Below are 23,107 nucleotides of genomic sequence, written 5' to 3'. Positions count from 1 at the left end.
TATTCTTAGAATCATACCAAGTCAGCAAGATCCTTCTCTACAATCACGTATGTGTGTGTACTAGAAAAATTTCATTGCGTATTATATTAAATTATTAAAGAATTTGGCAAAAATGAGGACATATTAGTGGACAATTTTGAACAAGTGGTATCTATTATTTTTAATCAGTTCCATATAATTTCCCTCTTAGATTGTTTTACGTAAACATCCATAGTGCACATTCTGAATCCTTTTAGCTTTCTGTTATGACATTTTCCAGAATAAAGGAAGAATACTGAAGTCTATGGGATTATGCTTCCCTCTAGTGGTACCAAGAAATACGTAGGGGGAGGTAAGAAAGGAGTCAAAGAAGAAATACAAAGGCAGAAAATCTGAGCAGGCATAAATTAGAAGTCATAACATATATCTGCTTCTTAGTCCCATATTTACTACATATTTTGATGAATTGTACCTTTTATATAACTTTTTTTATTTTGAACTATTTGAGATAGACTTTACCTGAGGCAATTTCTCAGCTACTTCTATATCCAGCAAAAATACTAATCACCTCAACCTTAGATCTCAAGATGGGCCATGACACTGGGGAGCAGGCGCCCTCTGCCCACTGGACCAGAATCATTTGTGGGCACATCTGTAGCCAGATAGCCCACATTGCTGAAAGACATCTTACCCTTCATTATCTATATTCTGGAAAAATACAGCCTTGTTTGAGATGGAGTTTATTTTTCTTTTTGTGACATTATGGACAGAAACTAAACTATTCATTTATTTTTATGCCTTGCCAATTAGCCCAGTGTCTATCTATTCTCAGATTATCGTGCTGACTTTAATCACAAAAGAAAACTTCACATATATGTGCTTATGTGATTAGTACTTTTACATGCATATGTTGTATTTGTGCCCTTGGTTGTGATTTTCTATAAAATCATGTAAAATTATTATCACAAACCAGAAACACAATGGTTAAGAACTATGTTTAGGTCATTTTTAACTGAAATCTAATTCTCATTCCTAAACATCTCTTTTAAGGCATCGATTGGTCCTTACTAAGTGTATGAATACACATTAATGTGGCAAAGAGTGGTCTTGCCCTCAGTAGTAAGGTTCTGTCAGTAGTAAATGCATTTCATGGTATTGTCCCCCCGTAAATTCAAGCAGACTGAAGACTGACTGAAAATATGGTCGGTTGAATGAAACTTCTTGACTCACAACTGGTTGGATACATGACTCGCCTCATTACATAAACCACTAAGAACTGGACTCACCAATCTCTCCTTGGTTTTATAATTTACACTAAGAGATTACACTCTCAGATAATTCTACTGTATTGGACCACTGAGCTTTTTCTCCTTTACTTCTTTTAAATACCAATCCCAGGTAGAGAAAGCGTGATGATGTCTTAGAGCCAGAATTCAGAGTGCTTCCCTTGCCTCAGTTAAGGGTGAAATTGTGTCAACTGTTTTGTGCCACACCATTGTTCCTTTTAAAAAAGATAATATTTTTTTCCCTCGGTTTTAGGTATCTGGATGGGAACCAATTTACATTAGTGCCTAAGGAGCTCTATAACTACAAACATTTAACACTTATGTAAGTAACATATTGCATTTATTTCATCTTTGACTTACTCTGGTTCACCAAAGTCGGGGTAGCAAGGAGCAGAAGATTGAGTGCACCTTTCAGATAATATAAATCATTTACAGTTAGATGCTTCCCTCCTTCCTTATTGTGGTTCTGGATCACTAGCTTCCCCTTCAGTGGATATCAGTCAGGCAGTGGCACATCTTAGAGAAAGGACCTCCTCAATTCAATGTACAAATATGGTAAAGTCTAAGTATCAGAGAACTACAGAAACATGAATCCGGATACTTCTACTTATAATGAACATGGGCTATTTGATGACAAGCCAGGAAAAGAAAGACAGAAAATAATACCTGATTTTTCTTGACTTTAAGAAAAAGGTTGTGGATGGTAATAAATTTACTGAAAATGTACTTTATTAGGTCTGATTTTCCTATATGATATGCTCTAAGATATGGACTTCCAGTATTCAAATTTAATTTTATAAAATTCATTTTTAGTTACACAGTATTTAAGTAAACTTGACAAAGATGCTGACATTCTGAACATAAATTTCAGACATTGACCTTTTTTTTGCTTTGCTTTGATGCCCTTGTAAAATAACATCTCTCTTTTTCATCTTTGTAAATGATTTTTTACGTGGTAATACAAGATTATCTTTAAATATGCCAACATTTTGATCTAGTTATATACACAATATTTATACAGATACAATCTTACTGTATATAATGTCACACTTAGAGTAGCCTTGCTAATAATTGGTAAAGCTTCTCAAAAGACACACAAACAAAAATAAGCAACAGGAGTCAATATAAAGGGAAATATTTTATTTTTAGTTTAAGTCCTATCTGATTTTAGAGTAAATATGGCTGGCTGAGGAGACCAGTTTCTAGAGTTCATAGAATAAGGAGGCTGATCCCTAATTAGTGAGTTCTAGAAATGTAAGTCACAGAAAATGTTACATTTCTCAATGTAAACTTGGCCCTAGGAAGGTTGTGGTTAGTTAAAACACTGTTAATCATTTTCAGTTTCTCTTAAACATATAAGAAAATCACTTTGTACAAAGTATGTAGGACTGTTTAAATGAAAAATGATTAAATTAAGAAAGAATATCCCCTAAGATGTCTTGTTCTGCCTCTCATACCTACTTACTAGCAGCAGGAACTGATTACATACATTTTGTTCTGTTAAATAAACCATTAAATTGCTGCAATTTCCAGAGGGTCACTTCAGCAGAATTGGGTCATTTGTGGGACAGTATGCAATTATTTAAAACCAGTTTGGAAATGAAAAATGAGCATTTGTAGATCCAGAAATGGCTTTACCAATGACTCTTTATGCTACTCTAGGCGAGTAACTGCTGCTAATATAGATACACTTATTTATTTTCTAAATCCAGAGATAGTACTTCAGCAGCTGAGAAGATGGATCATGAAGCTCCTATGTTGTATAGGTTCATTTTACTGATATTTTGGTCATTTTCATAAAGGAATATATAATCTTTGGCTTTTCTGCATCTTACGTTTATTTATTTATGTATTTATACATTTTGCTTTAGGAAAAAAGTAGTGAATATACATATATACAGTGATCATCAACTATGACCTATAATTTTTCATTTATTCATAAATCTTCCATTTATTTATGTATTTAGCATTTAGCAGCAGAGAAAAATCAGTGACTATATACATATCACTCTATGACTGTGTATTTATATACTCGCTCATTTTTGCGTTGTTGCCAGATAAATATATATCATATATCATATATATATACTAATAGCATATATATTAGTATATATTACAATATTCCATTTTATTACAGTTACATTATTATGTATTACATTATATATAGTTACAGGTATATTATATATAATATAAAGAAGATCAAGTACACTGAATATAAATTACAGCTAATAGTACCAGTTACACTTAGCTATAAACAGCCACATAGCATTGGTTAAAAAACCCACATCTCTCTTATTTATTTATTAATTCAACAGATATTTATTGAGGACCCGCCTACTGTGTGTCAGTGACTTTGCCAAGGGCAACATTTTTCATTATGTCTTTGCAAATGTAATCAAATGGATGCCCTTAGTTACCACGTTTGGCTATGTGTACCAGGGAGCATGTGTATCTGGGTAGCTAAAGGTTATGCAACCAATGGAATGTTCGAGAACAAAGGTTCATTTCTCACATATAAAACGTGTCCGTCGTGACTGCCTCCCATGTCTTTGTCCTGGGACCAGGACACCGATGCTGACTGTGGACCATCACAAGTCCTGCAGAGGAGCGAGCAGAGGGAGATGAAGGAAGAGGGAGCTCACTCTAACCTTCTGTTAAGTGAAGCCTGCAATGGTGCCCACTCTTCCTTCACTGGCCAGAGCAAAACACCATCACTTCTAAGTTCAACAGGCAGGGGCATGAATAATGACGACTCCTCTAATCTATCTTAGGGCATCATCCAGGGTTTGGTTATTCTCAGGTAAAAGCTGTGTGCTATATAACAGTGCCACTATGGCTGAGTGAGAAGAGCCTTCTCTAAGAATCACTAATATTTCACTTTCTCTGGTAACAGAACACTCCATTTGTTTCTTTTTTTCTCTCGTAGAGACTTAAGTAACAACCGAATAAGCACCCTTTCTAATCAGAGCTTCAGCAACATGACCCAGCTCCTTACCTTGTGAGTATGAAAATGTGGTCCTGAGTATTTATTAATTCACTGGACAAAATGCATTTTCTAGGCACTTGGACTTTCTCCGTTAACAAGGCAAATAGAACCTGCCCTCAAAAAATATAAATACTATTGGGAGATATGGACAAAAAAAAAAAAAAACAGAAACAAACCTTAAACAACTATAGGTTCCAGAAAAGAAACAGAATAATTTATGTTTGTGGTGGGCTTGGGAGAGATCTTTAAGAAGTCCATCAGCTGAGGGAGGGAATAGCTGAGGCACTGGCATCCGCAGGGCAGGAAGCATTCTAGACTACATTTAGAAAGAAATATGTTGTATTACTGAAAACACAAACAGTAACAAAATACTGTACATCAATATTCCCAGTTTATAAAATGCTAAAGCAACCGTTTTCTTAACTGCTTTATTTTTAAAATGACATTTGGCCATTTGGGGATATCTTTGAGTAAAACAAATCTGCTGTGTATGCTTTCAGAATTCTCAGTTACAACCGTTTGAGGTGTATTCCTCCTCGAACCTTCGATGGATTGAAGTCTCTCCGATTACTGTAAGCATCTTATGGTCAACAAAGTATCTCTTATCTCAGGCTCTGAGTTTTGGTTTGGCTTTTTTACTGATTTAGGTAATTTCAGACATTTTATGATTTACTACAAATTTGTAGTAAATTTGTACAAATTGCATCTTTTTCTGATAAAGGCTCAACAGCCTTTATCTGAGCAACACCAGGTTTTTGTAGTGGTTATTTATTTGGTAATAGATAATAGTAAGATATATGTCTTATAGAGATTCAGTTAATTTTGAACAAAATACAGGAAATTTAATTTCTTTAAAAGTTACATAATCAATGAATATGCTTTTACTGTTAAAATGTTTTTAAATATATGCAGTGAAACATGATCCCCAATCACAGTCCCCTACCCCAGAATTAATAAACAGTTTTATGTTGTCTTCTGGTCTTTTTTTATATGCATTTGTTTTTAGATGCTGATATATGTATGTCCACAGCTATATACCTTCTAATAAGCATAAATAGGATTTGTGCTTATTCTCTCATCAGCTAATTTTTATTTAACAATATGCTTTACAGTATTTCCATTCCATCATATAAGAATAGTCCTTAGCTGTTCAACTCGTACTAGACTATTCTATAGGGTGAAGGAACCATAGCTTATCTAATCATCCCTACCTTTAACTATCATGTGATGGGTTTTGTTTTTTGGTATTTGGGTTTTTTTTTTTTTTTTTAGTTGTTTGGTTTTATTGTTGTGTTTTTTAGAGAGGGGGACAGGCAGAGGCAGAGATTGACTCTTACGCAGGTTCTGCGCCCATCGCCGAGCCTGAACAGGCTGGCTCTCACAATTCTAAGATAACCACCTGAGTTGAAATCAAGAGTGAGACACTTAACTGACTGAGCCACCCATGCATCCCAAAGGTCATGTGGTTTGAGTCCACAGATTTTCCCTATTCCATACAGTGCTGGAATGAACATCCTACACATTCTTCTTACTGTCCAGTGTGTTGTGAGGATACCAAAAGTAACTGTCAAGTTGTCCCCCAAAAACAAGAATTTGTCAGTTTACAAACTTATTTTCCATGAACTCTGTTTAAATAGAGCATGATTACAAATCACTCTGGCAAATGTTGAATGGTATTAATTCTTTCATTTTTGTTGTACGACAGAGTACCTATTTTAATGGAGTAACTGTTTCAAACCACTCTGGCAAATTTGGAATATTAATAGTTCTGTGACAGATTGAACATTATTTTCCATTCCTGTTTTAATTTGAAATTCTAATAACTGGAGCATTTGTGTTTATTTTATTTTTTTCTTGATCACTTGTGTTTTTTACTCCATGGCCTCATCATATCATTTCCAGTTTTCTAATGAGTATCTTGTCTTTTCCTTATACATATCTTTATGCGTCTACAACTTGACTCTTTCATGTCTTTTTACAAAGGAGTTAATCCTTGTATATCATATGTCTTATAAATATTTTCCAATCTGTTCCTTATATGTTATCTTTCATTTTATGGATATATTTGGTGTTGTCAAAAATGTATCACTCTTTTCCTTTATGGGTTCTGAGTTTTATATGGTACTTTGAAAGCCTTTCCCAGGGTGTCTGGGTGACTCAGTTTGTTAAGCATCTGCCTTCAGCTCAGGTCATGATCCCAAGGTCTTGGGATCAAGTTGCACATGGGGCGGGAGGGGGCTCTGCTCAGTGGAAAGTCTGCTTCTCCCTCTGCCCCTACCCTCTACTTCTGATCTCCCTCTCTCTCTCTATCAAATAAACAAATAAAATCTTAAAAAAAAAAAAAAAGAAAAGAAAAGAAAAGAAAGCCTTTCCCATCCTATATTTACAAAATGGACCTCTTCTCTATTTTCTTTTCATATGTTTTTGTTTTGTTTTTACATTTAACTTTTCAATCTAGAATTGACTTTATGCTAATGATGTGAAGTAGGAACAAATCTTTGGTTTTTCCAAATAGTACCCAGTTACACCAAGACTGTGTATTAAATAGATATTTTCTGTACTGATTTAAAATGCTTATTGTAAACTAAAGTCTTACACATGTGAGAATTTCCTGGACTCTCTAACATATAAGAAATTTAATACTGCCTTTTTTTTTTTTTTTTTTTTTTTGCTTTTAGTTCATTGCATGGAAATGACATTTCTGTTGTGCCTGAAGGTGCTTTCAATGATCTTTCTGCATTATCACACCTGTGAGTACCTAGTTCATGAATGTGGTTTAAGATCAAACTCACACACTCCTCTGCCACCTCTCCTATTGTCACATCATGACATGTGGTTGACTCCATTTTGATAGAAAATGTGAAGATTTTCAATCCTGATACAGGACCTTCTGCAAGATAGCCTTCGCTTATCCTTTCGGCCCTTACTCTCCGTTAGCTATAATGGAGTTGAATTCTCTTTGCTTAGCTAAAAGTGACTTCTTACAAACACGGCTCTCCAACTTCCTAGCTATGCCTTTTCTCTTAATGTTCTCAGATTCTAGAATACAAGCTCCCTTTCAATTCTGTCTGCCCAAACCTTGTATTTTCCAGGTGACATTCTTATGCCCTTTATGAAGCTTATCTTGAGTTTCTCAAACTGGATTTATTTATTGAGCAAATATTATTCATCACTGGCTATGGCACCATGGAAAAATAAATTAGAGATGGCTTAAGAACTTTATAGTATGATAGTGGGGAAACGGCCATATGGTCATACTGGGTGAAATATTTTTTTCTTTACTTTGTGCTCTGCGTTATAGTAGCCTGTTTATATCTCCTTATTTTTGGAAAGTACAATAAAACAACATTAAAAAAAACATAAAAATGTATCATACACTCTTTTGGGTCAAATATTGTTATTCCATTATTTATAGGGCTAGAGTTGAGACCATGGAAAACCTGCAAGGAAGATCCAGGAACAGATTTAGGATATAAAACTTAAAAAAAAAATTTTTTTTTTATTATGTTATGTTAGTCCCCATACAGGACTTCATGAGCTTGTGATACAGTGTTCCCTGATTCATTGTTTGCCTGTAACACCCCTCCCTAAAACAGCCTTAGCTCAGGGCCGGCTTGGTGCCCCCTGGTGGCAAGTGTGCTTCAGATTAAATAGCAGGTGCTATCAGTTGCCTACCAGCTCCCCAGAAATCTCCTGCCAGATTTTCCCTTGGCTTTGTCCTCTCCTCCAAAACCTACCAAATCCCAAGAAGATACATTTAGACAATTGAGAATTGGGGATGGGCAGAGGATAGGATCCAGTAGTCAATTATGCTATATCTGAACATGCTTTATGGGGCTCTGTCAATCACTGTAGGTTTTGTGTACATCTGTCTAACAGACTCCTTAATGCCTACTGTTAATGTATCTCTCACTGGGAGAGTGATTTGCAATATTAAGAAGAAAGTAGTCATTCTGCTCGTGTTCAGCTGATTTATCAGAAAATGCAGCTGAAGGAAGGTGTTCCCTGAGCCAAGCTGAACATTTCCTCCAGTGAGCATCCCCCCAACAATAGGAGCAGTTTGAACCATCCCTGCCATGTGTCTTTCTGTCCTGTATTTCTTTTGTGCATTTGTCTTTGATTCTCTAGATCATAAAGAGCTCTGCTCCATTCACTTTTCCACTGTGTCCCTTCACATAGGAAGGACTTAGCAAATGTCAGTAGAGATGACATTAAATGACTCCAAAATATCCTTTTGCTCATTTCAATTTAGAAGAAAAGTGTGAGTCTGAGCATAACATTTACTACAGTCCAATTCTTGATTAGAGTTGGAGGTGAAAACTGTTAATAATATAAGGTATTAATGTTTTACAAGTATATTTTGGAACTTTCCTCATGACAGAACAGGATGAATTTTGCTTGGACTATAGACCTAGAAGCATTGCTAATCTCAAGGTAATTATAAATCAGAATTAATCCATTTTGTTATTTAGCATTTATATGTATTTTATTTTATTTTTAAATTTTTTATAGACATATAATATATTATTAGCTCCGGGGTATAGGTCTGTGAATCACCAGGTTTACACACTTCATAGCACTCACCATAGCACATACCCTCCCCAGTGTCCATAACCCCACCACCCTCTCCCTACCCCTCTCCCCCTGGCAACCCTCAGTTTGTTTTCTGAGAGTAAGAGTCTCTTATGGTTTGTCTCCCTCCTGATCCCATCTTGTTTCATGTATTCTTTTCCTACCTGCCAAACCCCCTACGTTGCATCTCCACTTCCTCATATCAGGGAGATCATATGATAGCTGTCTTTCTTCGATTGACTTATTTCGCTAAGCACAGTAGAATTAATCCATTTGAAATGCCACATTATGCATCTGCTACTTGCGCCAAACTTGGTAAGTTTACAAAAGCCACAGGTTGACTTCTCTGGCCTCAGTTTTTCAGTCTCTGTAATGGATTATTAATACTGTTGACCTCGTAGAGTTGTTGTTTAGGGTAAAGTGAGGTAATTCATATCAAGTGGCTCAGCACAGTACCTGCATTTTGGTGCAATAAATACCAGCTATCATCTTGATGACTTTTTCTATCATGGCTACTGCTTATGGGAGTGGGAAGCCAAGTTCGAAAATAAAGGACTTTGTAAAGGGACAGACATCTGGTGAAGGTCCAGATCCACAATGGTGAACTAGCTCTGTGTGTCTTTATTATTTCATGCCCTTTCTTATCTCGGTGCCTTCACACTTAACTGGTCCTTTATCACGAAACATCCTTCCCAACCTTTTCCACCTCCTTGAACCTGAGGATGAAAAAGCTCAGACTTTTTAACCACCAGTCTCCCAGAAAAGTTACCCTCTCTTCACAGTCATCTCACATAAATTTTTACTGTAGCACCTCTAATGCAAATTATTTACATGTTTGAGAATGTGTTAATCACCTTCCCAGAAGCAGTTCTTTGGTGTTAAAAATAATGTATTATTTATATTTGCGGCCCCCAAACCTGGCATAGTGATTGGGTCCTCAGTAAATCATTAGTGAATGAAGGCAGTATTAATCTGTGTGTCGGGTATGCTTGTACCAAAAATAAACCTGTCTCTGCAAATACAGGAACAGCTTATAGAGCCCAGGTCAATTCTAAGGCTAGTGACTAACCCCTAAGTCCCAGCTGCACATAATTCAGGAAAATGGGGAATCCCTGATGTCTCTATTTTCTTCTAAATTGTTATCCATAAATCTATAGGGATTTTCTCCTGAGCGTCACTTTGAGTTATGCTCCTTTAGGAAATAACAATACATCCATGCTGTGTGTGTGTGTGTGCTTCTGTGGTGTTGTTTTCCAGAGCAATTGGAGCCAATCCTCTTTACTGTGATTGTAACATGCAGTGGTTATCGGACTGGGTAAAGTCAGAATACAAAGAACCCGGAATTGCTCGCTGTGCCGGTCCTGGAGAAATGGCAGATAAATTGCTACTCACGACTCCTTCCAAAAAATTTACATGTCAAGGTATGACTTTTAACCATTTAAAGAAAAATTCCCTGTATTAATTTTAAAGGAAAGACATGGCTGCTAGACCTCAAAGGCACAACTGAAAAGCCTTTAATAAATAATAACTAATGACTGCTTGCACAGGACTGAGCAGTTACCAGAGGAGCCCAAGTAAAGAACCAGGCTTTTCAAATAAACTGCAGAAGTAATTAGTTGAAATGTCTAAGATTTCATTAAAATATATGGCGAAATGAAGAGTACACAATTTCTGGAAATTTCTCTCATAGCCTCTAACAAGTACAATATTTTGCTTTTGGCTTGTCTGAACGTGTGCCCTGCTCCCAGGGCTGCCAGGGCCCTGTGGCTTCCTGATGCCAGGTAAGGAGAAGCAAGCCCTCCCGAGTGTTCAGGCCAAACCCTCTGACTCGCCTCCTATGTTGATGTGAGTGTCTATTGCTTGTTTGTATCCCTTTCTTTTCCCTTTGTTTTATGTATCTGTGGATTCTAAATAGTGCCTTAGTAACAAATACTTTCTCTTCTCTTATTAAAGAGTCATCTATGCTTTACATAAAAAATCAAAATAGGAAGATGTTAACAATAACAAACAGTATATGCCTTCAAGAACTAAAATTATGTATCAGTCACAATACCTAGAGATAACCCCTATTGAACTTGATTTTATTAAATGTTTTATGTATAAAACTAAATCCCAGTATTGTGGAGGTTGAGAAGTATACAGTACGTTCTTGCTTCCTAAGGCTTGCAAACCTAGCTGAAGAAAAACTTCCCACACTTAAACATTTGAGGTAGGAAACCGTCTAAGTAGGTCATGATATGCACTGGGTCATGGTGTGAGTTTCCAGCTTCCCATTACAATAGTTATATAACCTGAGTTTAATAGCTTAGTCAGCCTGTACCTCTGTTTCCTCATGTGTATGCAGAGATAATGGTAGTACTTATGTGAAAATGTTATTTTTAAGATTAGATAAGTTACTACATGTGAAATTTAAAAAAAAAATGGTAAAGAAGATGCTGATGTCACAGAAACAAGACAATGGTAGATTGCAGGGGTGGAGGGAAGGGGGAAATGGGGAGAGAGATATAGGTTAAAGGGCACAATCTTTGTGATAAGGATAAGTTCCGAGGATCTAATGTTCAACATCGTGAGTGGAGTTAATTACATGGTATTATGCTGGCAAGTTGCTGAGGATAGATGTGAAGGGTTCTCACCACAAGCACACAGAGGTTAACTATATGAGGAGCTAGATATGCCAAATACCTTGATCTTATTAATCATTCCTTAGAGTATGTGTGTATCAAATCACCACATCGCGTACCCTTTAAGTGTATACAGTTACTGTCAATTACTCCTCAGTACAGCTGGGGGAAAAGATCAATGGAATTAATATGTGTAAAACACCTTGCCTTGCACACAGTAAGCACTCAGTGACAATTTTATTATCATAGCACTTTAGAACACCAGCAACACTGTGATGTAGGACAAGCAATGTTTTACTGATCAAAGAAAGAATTTCCAAAAACCATATTCCCTCCAAGCATTTTTTTTTTTTTTAAATAGCATCTGAGGCTTTTTCATAGCCGTAAATGGCTGCAAAAGATGTAGTTTGCAGTGCGTTTTAAGTACTGACATTTTGAAACAACACTTTTCCAGGGGCGTCTGTGTGGCACAGTCAGTTATGCACCCAACTGTTGATTTCGGCTCAGGTCATGATCTCAGGGTCGTGAACTCAGGGTTGTGAGGTCAAGCCCCAGGTCAGGCGTCCTACTGGGTAAGGAGGCTCTTTAGGATTCTCTTTCCACCTCTGCCTCTACCCCTCACGGCCCTACCCCTAAAAAAACAAAAACAAAAACAAATACAACAAAAAACAAAAAAACTCTTGTTATTCTTCTAAATGTATTAGATGGAATCTAAATATCACAGCTAATTTAACAGAGACAAAAACAAGATTCTCTGTAGATTTCACACTGTTCTTTTACTTGAACTTCTGTTTTTTTTTCTTGAGTTTCTATTTCCAGTACCTTGGAGAATTGTCTCATTTTTTTGCTCCAAAGGGGTGTGTGTGTATATGTATATATGTATATATATAAAAAATTTGAATTTTTTAAATGTCCAAAAATCTTTGAGTTTTGAAATTTTTCTTAAAATTGAATTGCTGTTAATACCCATGCACCATTGCTTGGGACATCATGATTATTTATCAGCATGTTAATGTTTTTTTAAAAATTGAGGGATGCCTGGGTGGCTCAGTGAGTAAGCACTTACATTGGGCTCAGGTTATGATCCCAGGGTCCTGGTTGCGAGCTTCAAATCCAGCTTGTCGCTCAACAGGGATCCTGCATCTCCCTCTGCCTGCCACTTCTCCTGCTTGTGCTCATTCTCTCTTTTCTCTCTCTGACAAATAAGTAAATAAATAAATATATATATAAGACCTTTTTAAAAAACTGAAAGTAAAACTTCACTGGAAATGCCTCTCTGGGATTATGTGCATTGATTGCAAGAGGTTTTGCAGATAACTGACATTTTGTGATATTCTTTTGTAACTGTAGTTGTTTCTTTGGGGCAGTGCCCCAAAGTTTCTAGTGTGTTGTTAAGGCATATCATTGTTTTGGAAAGTGCAGGAGATTGTCAGATGAGAGGCAGGGAAAGAGAATCTGACATTAAAACTTTCCCTTGGGCATCTTCATCAGGCAGATGTGTTTTAGAAAGATTGTATGGGCAAATACAATCTGTATTTACAAACTGTAAACTGATTTTGTTATATTTCTCTGTACCCAGGGAAACTTGTTTTCTCCTTTCTGAAAAAAATGCTGGTGCTTATGTATTTTTCTCAAAGTTTAGAGTTCCCTGGAGATATTTCTTTAAACAATATTTCATGATAATACAAATTTGAGAAAAGCTACATACTTGCATTCGATTCTCTGACAGACATTGTTCACAATTTTTTATTACACATTCTCAGAAGTCCAATATATACACACATACATAAATGACTTTAACTCAAGATATAGTTAAATGATCTGACCTTTTTCTTTAAATTAATTTATTTATTTCAGAAAGAGCGATTGAGCATGAGTTGAGGGGAGGAACAGAGGGAGAGGGAGAAGAAGAGTCCCCGCTTAGCAGGGAGCCCGATGCAGGGCTAGATCCCATGACCTTGAGATCATGACCTGAGCTGAAGACAGATGCTTAACTGACTAAGCCATCTCAGTGCTCTGACTTTTTTTTTTTTTTTCCTTTAATAGCATCTTGTTTAGTTCTTAGTGTGGCGTGAATGGAAATATGCTTGAGGGAATATTAATCTGGATCAGGGATGCATGATAAAACTTCCTGCAGTGATAAAAATGTTCTGTATCTGCACAATCAGACACGATAGTCACTGGCCATGTACAGTTGCTGAAAGGTAGCTAATGCAACAGAGGAAGCAGATTTTTAATTGTATTTAATTTAGATTTAACCTGGAAGTGTCAGGCACAGCTCCTGGCTCCCATGTTGGATAGTGTGGTTCTACAAAAGCTCAGAGGAAGAAATGGTGTCAGAGGAGAGTGGTGGTGAAAAGCTGAGTGCAGGTGTATCTAAGCCAATCATTGGGGCAGGCTGTCAAGCGTGAGGAGTATGCCACAGAAGCAGAGCTGTGTTGCAGGAGAATGCTGGAACTGTGATTCAGTTTAGTATCCATGAAGTTCTCATGTCAACAGGTTGTCTCTATTTCAAGCCATACCATAAACTGGGTAGCAGACCACTTGGGCGTAGGGCAGGTGACAAGACACGCAGACATGCAGAACTCACCAAATAGAGTCTAATTGCATTTGGCAGACTAACTTTGCTCAGTTTTTCTATACTTAATATATACTTTAATATACTTTTAGAGTGATAGCAAATATTGAAACTCATAATGCCCTTTGCCATCATTTCTTGGTATTTGTCAAACTATTGTGAAGCTTCATTGTCTTAAGACTCTGCTAGTTGACGATTTTTGACAGTTCAGATCGCATCTTTGCCACTACTACTGTAACTACTGCTGATAATAGTAAATAATTACTAACAACAGCTTATATCGAGGGTTTGCATTATGCTGAAGATTTTACTTATCTTTTGTAATCTTTGTATCATTCCTAAAGCAAATACTGTTATTTTCCCATTTTGGAGACGAAAATATAATTCGGAGAGATTAAGTCATTTGTTCAGCATCACTCAGCTGCTAAGACAAGGAGCCAGAGTTTTAGACTCACTGACTCCGGTGTTTACCACTGAACTTTACTTTATAGTTTTCAGTAAGAATATTCTCAATACAAATCAAAATAAAGAAGAGTGCCATTTTTCTATTAGAACATACTTAGAAAATGAAAAATTTGAATCACTTTCATATGCTTTGCTAAAAGTATTTATTCATAATAGGTGGGTTAGTAAAAGTCAAAATACTCTAATCTGCTAATTAAAATAATTCACTCTAAGAAATCTACTGAGTACTGAGTTTTTGAGCTAACAGGCCTTATGAGCTTGAAAGAAGTAAAATGACACTTCTTTAAATATTTTATAATTTGAGTTTTTAATATTTTAACTTTTCCCATAGTTATGCCAGTTTAATAGGTTTTATTTTATTCATGAAAAGCATGTAAGTACATGTTCCTAATATTAATATTTGTAAATATGTAATTTCAAATTACCACAGGAAGATAAATATCCTTTAATTGAACCCATGTTTATATAGCTATGTATAAATATAATTTAAATGTTTTCTCTGCTAGGAAAGGCTAGGCCATTATTTTGAAGAATATATTCAGTTAACGATTTTTATCCTACATTTTTCAGAGTATTTTCTTTGTGTTAAATATCATAGATTCAGGGCACAACAGAAATAAATTAACGGGATGAAGTAGATTATTAGAGAACATTTAATTAATACCCAGATTAGAACACTCTTGAGTGGGTAGTAAATGGTCACGACTTCTCTTGACAACCCAAATTTCCAGTCCATCTTTTAACTATCACGAGATGTTAGAATAATCAAGCAGTCTGTAGGGAAACAGAGATTTTTGCCCTCCCCATGGAATGCAAAATATTGTTAATTTCTGATATTCTTTTTATTGCTCTTGGTTCAAAAAGATTTAGCTCTATAGACAACTAAAGTTGTTCACCTTTAATTTGATAGACATTTATTAAACACTTAAATGTGCCAAAGAGTGAAAAGTCTGGTGGAAATGAATGATATATTCCTTCTTTCCTTCACCAAATATTATGGAGTTCCTGTTACACACCAGGCAGAGTTCCAAGGTATTAAGAATCTAGTGTATGTTGTAAACAAGACATAGAAAGATGCTTGTCTTCATGGAGTTTATAGTATACTGATAAATACATTTAATCAGATAATTTCAAAACAAAATGAAGGTTTGGCAATGGAAATATATGTAAAATACTAATAACACAGGCGCCTGGGTGGCTCAGTCGGTTAAGTGCCCGCCTTCGCCCAGGTCATGATCTCAGGGTCCTGGGATCCAGCCCAGTGCTCAGCAGGGAGTCTGCCTCTCCCTCTGCGCCTCCCCTCACTTGTGTGCACTCATGCTCTCTCTTTCTCTCTCTCAAAAATAAATAAATTTGTTTATTTAATATTTTAAAAAAAGATATTAATACCATATATCCAAATCAAACAATCATGGAATTGTAACTGATACCACCAGGTCCATTAGGCTTCAGGAGATTCTCATAGTGAGTCAAGTAGAGACGAGGAGCCCCAAATGGATAGGTGTCTGGTAGCCATGAGCTCAGATAAAGAAGCAGGAATATGGTTCTCAACATACTTCATTATTTCATTTACAAATGTCAGATAAAGGGTCAGAAAACCCAGGACTTTTATATATCTCAAGATTATCAACATTTCACCACCGCAAGAATCTCTCCCACTAATTTTATATATTAAGATTCCTCTAAATTCTGGGATTCCTGGGGGAAATTCCACATTTCTCAGCAGTAATATAGTAATACTGGCTTTTTTTTTTTTTTTCTTTAGCAAGATCAACATCTTTCTTTTAGAGAAGTTCTTGAAAATCTTGAGGTCTTTGTTTTGTGTCTCAGAATTACTGGTTAATACTGTCCTTAGCCACTTAGGCAATTAAATAATATAGCCCAGGGGTGCCTGGGTGGCTCACTCAGTTAAGCTTCTGACTTGATTTTGGCTCAGATCATGATCTCAGGGTCATTGGATTGAGCCCTGTGTTGGACTCAACCCTCAGTGGGGGTCTGCTTGGGATTCTCTTTTTACATTTTCAAATTTATTAGCACCAGTACATAATTATAATTTTGAAGTAAACTTAGCTTTTCTGGGATTATGAATTGTTCACTGGCCAAAGAAAATATTCAGGTTTGTACATAGTTAGCTGCCAAAAGCACCATCTTTAAAAAACAAACAAGGATTATTTTTCTTTTTCTTTCTTTTTTTTTTTTTTTTTTTTAACAAGGACTATTTTTCATTATACTTTTGGAAACTTAAAACACTGGGAAAATTTTAACAGACATTAATATTAATAGGTGATGAGAACCAGCAATTCGTATTCTGCTCTTAAATATTGTACATCGATATTCAATCTCGTGATAAAATTTCATGAAATAATTATTGTCCTTTTCCATTCAGCTGTGACTCAAGAAGTTCTTTTATTGGCCTGAGGTCACATGTATATATAGGAAATAGCCAAGCCTAGTGATCCCAGAGGTGTAATATGCAGCCTTCGTGTTTTTGTTCAATCATTTATGTAATTCAGATTTGTAAGATTTTTAACCCCTTATTATCTGTCGACCATCCCCAATCCTACAGTAGAACTACAGGGAGTCCAGCGGTTTCCATCTTGCCAATTTCACCGGCTTCTTTTTAGTCCTCTTTGTTTGTCGTCTTAGCCATTGGCAGCTAACTGGTCCTTCTTGTACATTCTCTTTGCTCTTTCTTCATTCCTTTGCTGACACCTTTTTCTTACATTCTTTAATACTGACATATAGAAGATGCTCTCTCTACCCCTATTAATTAACTGATTTCAATCCCATAGCTCCAAATGTCAGGCATGATTTTTCTAACAAACTACGGATTTAATATTTCCGTGCACCCTAGTGAATTCCTCCCCTGCGCAGGCTTGCAGAAACTTATAACACGTTTTCCAAAACACGCATTTTCATTTCCGACATCCTCTTGCAAGTGCATTCTATAATTGACGTATATACATGTCTCTACTGCTGAACTGTAAGTTTTTCCGGAAATTTCAACATTTCACTTACCTTTGAACTCCCAAAACTTAGCTTACTGCCTGGCTCCTCAATAAAGTAGAACCTCAATAAATATTTGATAAATGAATGACTTAATGATGGAATGTTGTTAAGAAATATGCATTTGATATTAACACTTAAGAAATGCAGCAATGTAATAGCAAGAAGAGCTTAGAGTTTTGGGGTTTTAAATAAAAACCTCGTTTTAGTTAATTATGCCCAACATCAAATACCCCCTACATTTTCCCTGGGTTGTCTTTGATGTACCTTTGACTTTATACAAGGGCAATGCTAGAGCATTCTCTTATTTGACTTGGATTTCCAAGGGATGCCAGAATGAAGGCGGACTCTGGGATATAGTTAGAAATTTGTGTCTGGAGCTTTTAGTAATAAATCAAAGTGAGAATGCAATTCTCAGTGGGTGGTGATATTGGTGTCAGGTGCATAGCTAGTGATTTCAGTCAAGTAAGCAAGTCTGCCTACAAGCTTTAATGGATTTGAGGTCCAGCAGTTTGTCTGTTAAAGATTAAAGTAGCTGGCAAAGACAAATTGTTAACCAAACTTTTGGCTCGTTTTCCCTTTGAATCATTAAGCTAAACACACTTCCAATCCATACCACTGATGCTAGAGGGCTCTCTGAAGTCAAGACCGAATCTTAAATCAACCTAGTTATCCTAGAATGCCCTCCTTCATTTCAGTGACATTAGTAAACATCTGTATTTCTGAAGCAGGATTTCTTTTTTTCTTCTCTGTGGCACACATTTTATAAGGGCTAATGTGTTAACAATCATTTAAAATTCCTTGAGACTAGTTAACTTTGGGCAGGTGGAAAGATTGAAGATTGGTGAGGTTGTATCAGCAAGGAAGCTATATTTCTTTGCCAGGCAGCAGTTTAAGAACTAAAGTTCCCTTCCAATGTTGTAATGTTTCTGGTGGTTGTCCACGCTAAATGTACGAATCTCAGTTAGTCCTTAAACACATAAAATCATTAACTCTAGGTGTTGTTACCCTGTGAATAATTATTTCGCAGTGCTCCCTACCATTCCCCCATGATTCTGATGATAATAGTCCCCACAGTTTTTCCACATTTCAGCATCTCCTGGCATAGACAGAAGGTACCCAGTGAAACCTATAATGAATGAATAAATAAAAACCTCTAGTTTGCCTTTGTGCTAAAATGGAAGCTAACAAGCAGAGGAAGACTTCCTCTCTCTTCCTAAGTGAGCCACTTATGTTCCTCTCAGCTACCCACCTTCTTTGGAAGTCTAAGGAAGACTGTCAGAACTTTCTGTGGCTTCTGTGTTTGCTCTCATTGTATTTTGTACTCAAAACTCACTACCATTTCATTTAATGCTTAAAGCAACCCGTTGAGTTGGCTACCATTATTCTAGCTCCACGCACTTACCAACAAATCTGGGTTGCTAACTTAGTGTAATGGACCTCAGATTCTCTGTTCCAAGATTACTTGCATTATGATAAGAGACTTGGCTAATTCTTATCTCTGCACATCCTTCATCTGGGAATAATCAAGTGTTCAGAACTGTACCTGTGGTTTTTTTTTTTCTAATGAGCTGTGCTAATTCTTTTACAATTTTGCTATGACTTTAGTATCACTCTTTTGCTGTGATATCATCTCCTTGTTATAGAAATGGATTAAAGATGTCATTTCCCCTTGCATAAGAACTTTGCAGGAAAGGATCTCAGAGAAAGCATCCTGGCTAGAAAATAAATCACAAATTGAAGACAAAGAGAAAATAGAAGGTAGACTTAGAAGAGGAACAATATATTGGTGGGAAGAGGAATGAAAGGAGAGAGCCAGATACAAGGGATATAAATTCTGAGGGTTTAGATTATAGAAATGAGCAGATTTAGATAAACGGGTGGTATCACATTATAGGAAGGATGCTTAGTTAGAAGGAATCATAATCTAAATGAGAAAATAAAGTAAGTAATAAAAATAAAACAAATACGAATTACATCTTCTTATGGTACTTGAGGATATTAAAGACTGTTTGGAATTGATAACTCACAAACACTTTTTGAATTACCCTGCATTCAACCTCAGGAACTAGAAATAAGAAATTATCTATGAAGTATTGACTTTAAAAGAAGGGTTTGTAAAAGAAAAAGCGAGTAGAAGGCTATCTGTAGTAGTCAACTCTAGGAACATGAAAAAGTTAGAACTCAGTATTTTAGAACTATAATCCTAATTTTGATGCCACCGAGGCAGTTTACAGGTGTAAGAAAGAGATCAGGAAACACCAGTGCAAGTGGGAAAGGGTGATATTTTGATTCCTTCAGCTAAACTGAATATAGATGAAGGGGCAATGATCTCATGTGGTTTTTACCCATAAGAAATTCCAGGTAATGAAAATAGTTGAGCAGGAATAATTATATAGGAAACCGAATTTGGTCCTGGGAAAAAAAGCGGAGAAATTAGTGCTTATTGATTAATATAGTAGATATAGTTCCGTGGATATTTATTAAATAAATCTTGGCTCTGTGCTAAGCTGGAATACTCCAGGCTGGCAATTTTGATATCCGCATACTCTATTACAGTCTTCAGGATATATTTAATTGGTTTTCTTGAAACAATCTCTGGCTTCTGATCTAACCAATTAAACATAATTTTTGAAAAATATCACATTCCACAGCATAAACATAGAAACTGCCAACCCTGAACTCCTCTATTCAAACTGCAGTCTTACAAGGTCGAAAGCACAGAAATAGACCAAGAGACAATTGTCCTCAAGGTCTTCTTGCGGAGTGGCCAGATGAGTGTTAACAGTCCACACATTTGCTGATGTTCTGTTTTGCTTGCATACCTTCGTAGCTGTTTCCCCCTGCACCTTTTTTCCAAGTTAGATTCTCTCTTCTGCCCTAGCTAAGGTACCCACTACTTGCTTTTCTACTACAGATTCCCAAGCATTAAGAGGTTAGCAGACACAAGGCTATTTATACTGGGGTATTATCTTAATTTAACACAAATGCCAGCATTTATTTCTTCAGTGTGCTGAATAGCTAAATTTCCTTAATAAACACATCGGGGAGCGGGTGAGAAGTTAAATGTCCCTGAGCATCACTTTGTTCTTCATTCCAGCAATTTTCCAGCTGTGATTTGATATAAAACTGCATTAGTTACTCTGGTCACCAAGACAAAGTGAAGGAGACACTGGCAGGGCCTCTCTGGTGACTGAGGTGTCCTTGGAAGTAAATACCACCCCTTTCCATTAATGCAGTCATTCCCAGAACTGCCATCCATTTCCAGATGTTTAAAAAAGAAACAGAAATCTCTTCATAGAAAGATTTCAGGGGTTTTGCTAATAGAAAAACCGACAAATACAGAACAGTATCCTCTTTTGGATGTCACTCCATAACCATTACATGAACTTGGATTTGTATTTTCTTGGGTAAGGGAATACACAGTTATGCAGAGTTCTTATGCCTACCTGATAATTCACATGGTATTTCTGTTTCTGTGAGCAAACCAATAACTCACAAACATAAACTCCAATCTGTAGAAAGGTTTGATGAATGGTAGCTTATATGAGCAGAAATCCTACAATTGTCGGGTGCAGCGATCTTAGAAGGTTAGGTCAGCGATAGTGGGAAAAGGGGTATGCTGAACCGTCGACTCAGATAGCTTTGCTGGAAGTTACGTGGGATGAGCTTACAGCTGGAATTATCCCGCTTGTTCCAGTGAGGATAAAGAACTACAGAGATATTGCTGATGGCAGAAACATAATTAATGTTTATGTATAAAATATGTGCATTTTATATAGATGAATATGTCACCCTGATACTGTCCTCATCGGTTGCTAAGAGGCGGTCTAATGAGCTCTCAGAAATATGGCCAAAAGTAGCCTCAGTGGAACATAATTTTATCAAAGACAGTACAGTTTCCACATTGTTAGCCATTTATGGAATGAATATGTGCAAGCAAAAGAAAATGGCTGCAAATGAATCTGCCTTTAATCGAAACCTTTCATGGATCAGGTGATTTTTAAAGTGTGTCTCCCAAAGGTGAGATTGCAAATGAAGATTTTTTTTGACAGTATTTTCTTCTTGGAGGGAAAAAAAGCAGAAATCTCACCCTCCACATGCCTGTGCTAATGTGTTAACATACTGAACCAAAAGGCTATGAGGGAGAATATAGTGGAAATTACATTTTTGGTTTATTTCCAGATGCATGAAAGTGACACTGTTTTCTATCTCCTGTGTGTGAAAGTAAAGTACTGGACTAATGATTTCTGGGCAGGTGCATACTCTTGTATTTTTTATTGCACTGATGTATTTCTATTTATGCATTAAACTCACCCACACATCCCCCAATACCCCCCCCACCCACACACACACAGAGTCCTCTTTGGGATCAAAGGTATGCATTTCCATGACAGCTGGCTGAAGTTAAAGTGCAGGCAATGGCCGTGGAATGCATCCACACAGGCTATTTGGTCTGCGAGGGGACTGATCCCATGACACTGGCATCACGAACAGCAGATCCTAACCACTTAAGCTCACAGCCCATAGTCCCGCTCTGACATTGGGCACTCTCACCATGCCTCTCAATGAGATGGTCTCCTGTTGAATTCTTGAACATTGTACAATGATGTTGACTTCTGTTCTATTCATGGAAGAGAAATACATACAGATATGTGACCAATATTTTTATATGAAATCTACTGTTACATTAAGGCATTTAAATAATTTAAGAGAACTAAAAATACAAAGCATGGGTTTCTTATATTTTTTAATTAATTTTCAGGTCCTGTTGATGTCAGTATTCTAGCTAAATGTAATCCCTGCTTATCAAACCCATGTAAAAACGATGGCACCTGTAACAATGATCCAGTTGACTTTTATCGCTGTACTTGTCCCTATGGCTTCAAGGTCAGTAGAAGGTTTTGAGGGAACTCTGATCTGAAAACATAGCTTTCTTTGGTGGGTCCTCATTATTCTATTGTTATATATATATATATATGTATATATACAGAATGAAAGAAAGAGAGAGAGAGATTTCTTTTATTCACACTTGACTTTGCTTGGTCATTCTTTCTCTAGGGGCAGGACTGTGATGTCCCAATTCATGCATGCATCAGTAACCCATGTCAACACGGAGGAACTTGCCACTTAAAGGAAGGGGAAAAAGATGGATTCTGGTATGTCATTAGTCTATAATATTCTGTCTGAAGCATTGGGGCAGGAATAATTAAGCAAATATTCATGTTCCTTTTCAAATTAAAGAGTGTTGTTTTTAAAAGAATACCAAAAATGTATTCATCAGGACAATATGTATTAGTCCTTCACAGAAATACTGTAATATGAAAAACAAGTGGAGACATTACAGTATTCTCAGCTCATGATGCTATAAAATTAAGACATTTTTTAAAACATGCATGTGCATGTGGTATGATTCATACACTCAGATTAGGTCAAGACAAAGCAGTGACTCTGTTATGCTAATTAATAGGCAATAGTCTCCTACTTCAAGTTGTATATTCATCTGTTGCTTTGTGTATTGCTTTAACAGACAGTGTGTAAAGATAAGATGTGGGTCCCACTGAAACAGAAAATTAATGATTCATTTCCAGACCACAAAATGAGTAGACAAACA

At 36.4% G+C, this 23,107-nt stretch overlaps 1 protein-coding gene across 2 annotated transcripts in view; it reads left to right on the top strand.

The window, feature by feature from the left end:
• Window positions 1–23,107, top strand: part of SLIT2 (slit guidance ligand 2) — a 358,593-nt gene that overhangs the window by 293,609 nt on the left and 41,877 nt on the right. For both annotated transcript variants that reach the window (XM_059164789.1, XM_059164780.1), the window contains 7 exons: window positions 1,519–1,587; window positions 4,192–4,263; window positions 4,752–4,823; window positions 6,930–7,001; window positions 10,081–10,244; window positions 22,259–22,383; window positions 22,555–22,652. In XM_059164789.1, the coding sequence (XP_059020772.1) occupies window positions 1,519–1,587; window positions 4,192–4,263; window positions 4,752–4,823; window positions 6,930–7,001; window positions 10,081–10,244; window positions 22,259–22,383; window positions 22,555–22,652 (672 nt within the window). The remainder of the gene's footprint in view (window positions 1–1,518; window positions 1,588–4,191; window positions 4,264–4,751; window positions 4,824–6,929; window positions 7,002–10,080; window positions 10,245–22,258; window positions 22,384–22,554; window positions 22,653–23,107) is intronic.

The sequence above is a fragment of the Mustela lutreola genome, chromosome 1, assembly GCF_030435805.1.
Source record: "Mustela lutreola isolate mMusLut2 chromosome 1, mMusLut2.pri, whole genome shotgun sequence".
NCBI classification, from domain to species: Eukaryota; Metazoa; Chordata; class Mammalia; order Carnivora; family Mustelidae; genus Mustela; species Mustela lutreola.
This window is presented reverse-complemented; position numbering and strand designations above follow the sequence as displayed.